Below are 3,683 nucleotides of genomic sequence, written 5' to 3' on the forward strand. Positions count from 1 at the left end.
TACATCTCCCATAATGCATGACGATTACTTTACGGGTAAGGTGGAGGTGCACAGGTTTTAAAAGCAGCCAGCAAAATTTGCCAAGTGAAATCTCTCTTTCTTTTATTTATTTATTTTTTTGCTGGCTACTTTTGCTGCAGCCCGTTTGGACTGTGAAATAGGAATTTCCCGCTTACAAGTCGGAAATTTAAACTGGAACGCCCACTCCAGTGGGAACTCTCTGTCGGAAAGTGGGAGAGTTCAGAAATCAAGATGGCAGCGACTCACCACAACTCAACAGTGAGTAAAACTCACACTTTAACTTCTAATAACTTCTGTGGTATTTATTTCCCATTTAGTCAGTCGTATATGAAGTACTTTTCAGTGTTTATGAGGGGACATGTTAAAACGCTGATTCTATGCAGGAAATACCAGGCAGAGCTCAGTTATTTTTTGTTAGCGGTGCTCAGCAGTAGCAATGACGCTTTGTGTTTAGTTGAAGTTAAACACGAAATGTCAAAGTTCATTAGTGAAAATGAGTTTGCCAGATTTAGACGGTTATTTGAGGAACTTTTAGACACTTTGATATTTTTATTGACAATGTAACCGTTACCAGATTCTTGAAGTGCTTATATTTTTCTTTACCATATTTTTTCTGAATCTAGACCTGGAAAATACCCAAATCCGATTCCCTAGTTTTCCACACTGTGTGGGAACCTTACAGTTTGTAGTGGTAGTAAACCTGTTCACGTCTCTGTAAAACGACACTCAGAGCACAAACGTGCACTGAAGCCGTAAACAGTGAGGCCCCACCTGAACGATCTCCAGCATCTCGGCCCGGCTGATGTAACCGTTCCCGTCCAGGTCGTACATGCTGAAGGCCCAGCGCAGCTTCTGCTCCAGCCCGCCGCGCGACGTCACGCTCAGCGCTATGATGAACTCCCTGAAGTCGATGGTGGCGTCGCCGTTCGTGTCGAACGTGCGGAAGACATGCTCGGCGAACTTGGAGGCGTCGCCGTAGGGGAAGAAGTTGGCGTAGATCTTCTTGAACTCCTCCACGGTCAGGTGGCCGCTGGGGCAGTCCTTCAGGAAGCCGCGGTACCACTCCTGCAGCTCGTGGTCGGAGAACTCCGTGTTCTCCCGCAGGTCGTTCAGGACCTCCGGCCGCAGCTTGCTGTTCTGCTTCCCCATGGCTGGGCTGCTGCCTCGACCTCCTCTGCTCACTTCCCCACTCTCCACGCCAAAGGCTGCTGGGCTTCCTGCGCCCCTGCAGGGGAACAACACTCATTAATACCCTCGTGTGAATTCCATCAATGATTCATGGGTTCATTTTCCCCTTGCAGTTTTTAGCAACATTTCATTGCAACATGCTGAAGATTCTTCTCAAATTTTCAACGCGAGGGAAAAAATCTGGATCGATGAGTCGTTCATGGACTGTAAAAGACAAAGATATCAGCTCTGATGTCATTGGGACATTATGACTGTGTCTGTGTGTCAGCAGGGTTCTTACTGTTTAAAGAAAGTTCAATTTAAGACTTTTTAATGCCAACTGAAATTAAATTCAAGACTAATTTCATAATAAACACAAAAATGACAAAAACTAAATAAATAAAACTGTAGCAGAAACTCAAGAATCAAAGTATTTTTGGTTGAAGTATTCAAATATTGAAATAGACCAATTGTTTTTATCCAGATCTCACTGCTTTTTTATCAAATATAGCAAAAACATTCTTAGCGGTCAGTTTAATGACCCAAAATTTGGAGTTTTAGGACCCACAGTGGGGTCTTAACCCCAATTTTCTGTAGATAAAACCTTAAGTGAATGTGACATCAATGTCTGTAAGAACAGTTAATGTGTTTTTGAAATGACAACATTATTAACATTTTACAAAATAAATTTCACGTTGCTCAGATGAACAGTTGTTGAGATATTTGTATGTGAAGTAACAGGAAGTGATGTCAAAGCAGAATGTCTGCATGTAAATATTAAAAAAATAAATGCACGTTGCTGAGATGAACAGTTGTTGAGATATTTGTATGTGAAGTAACAGGAAGTGATGTCAAAGCAGAATGTCTGCATGTAAATATTAAAAAAATAAATGTTACCTATTATTTTAATATTTGAGACGAATCATCCTGTTAACAATGTTTTAAATTTTTAAGGCTTCTGAAAGACTGATTTAAGACATTTTAAGGTTAATTAAGGCCTTATTTTTGGATTGATGAATTCAATGCCGTTTAAGGCTTTTTAAGGATCTGCAGGAACCCTGGTAAGGTGATGGTGGGGTACCCTTGTCTCTGTGGATACAGTTATTACCCCTCCGGCTCAGTGATAATTCAACAAGCCTGCCCTGCGTGGCAAAGGGACATGTACCCTGGGGCCTCGTAATTCTTAATAAAGCAACTTTCCAAAAGGTCAGGCTGATGCAGACTGCTGTTACTGGGAGGGACAGACGTTCACCTCCAAATTAATCTGCTGCTTCACAGGGAAGATCGCTTCCCCTAATTCAATTTAAGCAGGTGGATTTTGTTTACAGAACAAAAAAGGAGCTAAAAAAAAACGTTTGGCCACCTGGGCCTATTCACCTTTGGTTTGCCTAAATTGTGTTCCCATGGTTTCGGTGTGTTCTGCAAACTCGGGTTTATTCATATATGCAGGGGTATTCGCACGAGACGCACAAACACAGCCCATCCTGAGGAGAATATTAGTATTAAACGGGACACCTTGTGCATGATGAAACAAACAGTAATGAGTTTTGGCAAGTGGAAAGGTCATGAAATCTAAAGAGGAACAGCTGCAGAAGTAATATTTACTGAGGAAAAAAAATCGAATCAACAAGGACTGGGTTATGAATCAATACTGGGGAGTTCATCTTTAAAATAACCTTGAATGTTTTAAGTTTCAACCCATTTAACTCTTATTTTATCCATGGCGCACTACCATAGTTAACATGTTTCTGTGTGGGACTGTATGAGAGAGAGTGATATTTTGAAAACAGCAAATATTATTTCAGTTAAAAATGTAGAACAAAAGCTGGATCAAACCTGAGCTAATCTTTTACTTGGATCTGGGAAAGTGTGAGTGGGATGGATATAAAAAAAAAGATGTGTGGGTACTGAGGGAAGAAGGAGGAATGGAAAACGTATGACACACAGAAGAAAAACTATTTCCAGCCTTACAGTATGAGTCCCTTTGCTAATACCAGAGGTTGGATTAGATAATAATCCTTTCTGAATAACACCTCCACTCCTCTGCAGCCTTTAATGAATTTATAGGAGCGAAGGATGAAACGAATCCCATCATTCCTCTCTTATTGGCAGCAGATTGATTCTTTACAGCCAAGAACTAGAAACTGAGTTTGAATAATGACGACCTCGTCTCTTTTATTTATCCCACAGGGATCATTTCCTGCACTTTTATAGATGAAAGTCACCTTTTTTTATTTAAAGGAAACCTGTCATTGGACAACAACAAAGTGCAGTATAAATTATTACAAACCTGCAGCTGACGTCCCAAATAGGGGTGTAAGAAAATATCGATACACTGAAATATCGCGATATTTCATTTCCCGATACTGTATCTATATTCTAAAGCCCTGTATCGATTTTTAATAAAGGTTTAAAATGTCAACTTTCCTGCCAGCCGTTCATTTTTATGTTGTAGTTCAGCCTCTGACCACTAGTTGGCAGCAGTGAGCCAGCCA

General features: G+C 40.7%; 1 protein-coding gene across 1 annotated transcript in view; it reads right to left on the reverse strand.

Moving 5' to 3' along the window:
• The window catches only part of hpcal1 (hippocalcin-like 1), a 16,909-nt gene that overhangs the window by 5,249 nt on the left and 7,977 nt on the right, over positions 1-3,683 (reverse strand). The window contains exon 2 of the mRNA XM_014015692.1: positions 793-1,246. Coding sequence (XP_013871146.1) covers positions 793-1,170 — 378 coding nt within the window. The 5' untranslated portion in view covers positions 1,171-1,246. The remainder of the gene's footprint in view (positions 1-792; positions 1,247-3,683) is intronic.

The sequence above is a fragment of the Austrofundulus limnaeus genome, unplaced genomic scaffold (genome assembly GCF_001266775.1).
Source record: "Austrofundulus limnaeus strain Quisiro unplaced genomic scaffold, Austrofundulus_limnaeus-1.0 Scaffold133, whole genome shotgun sequence".
Lineage (NCBI taxonomy): Eukaryota > Metazoa > Chordata > Actinopteri > Cyprinodontiformes > Rivulidae > Austrofundulus > Austrofundulus limnaeus.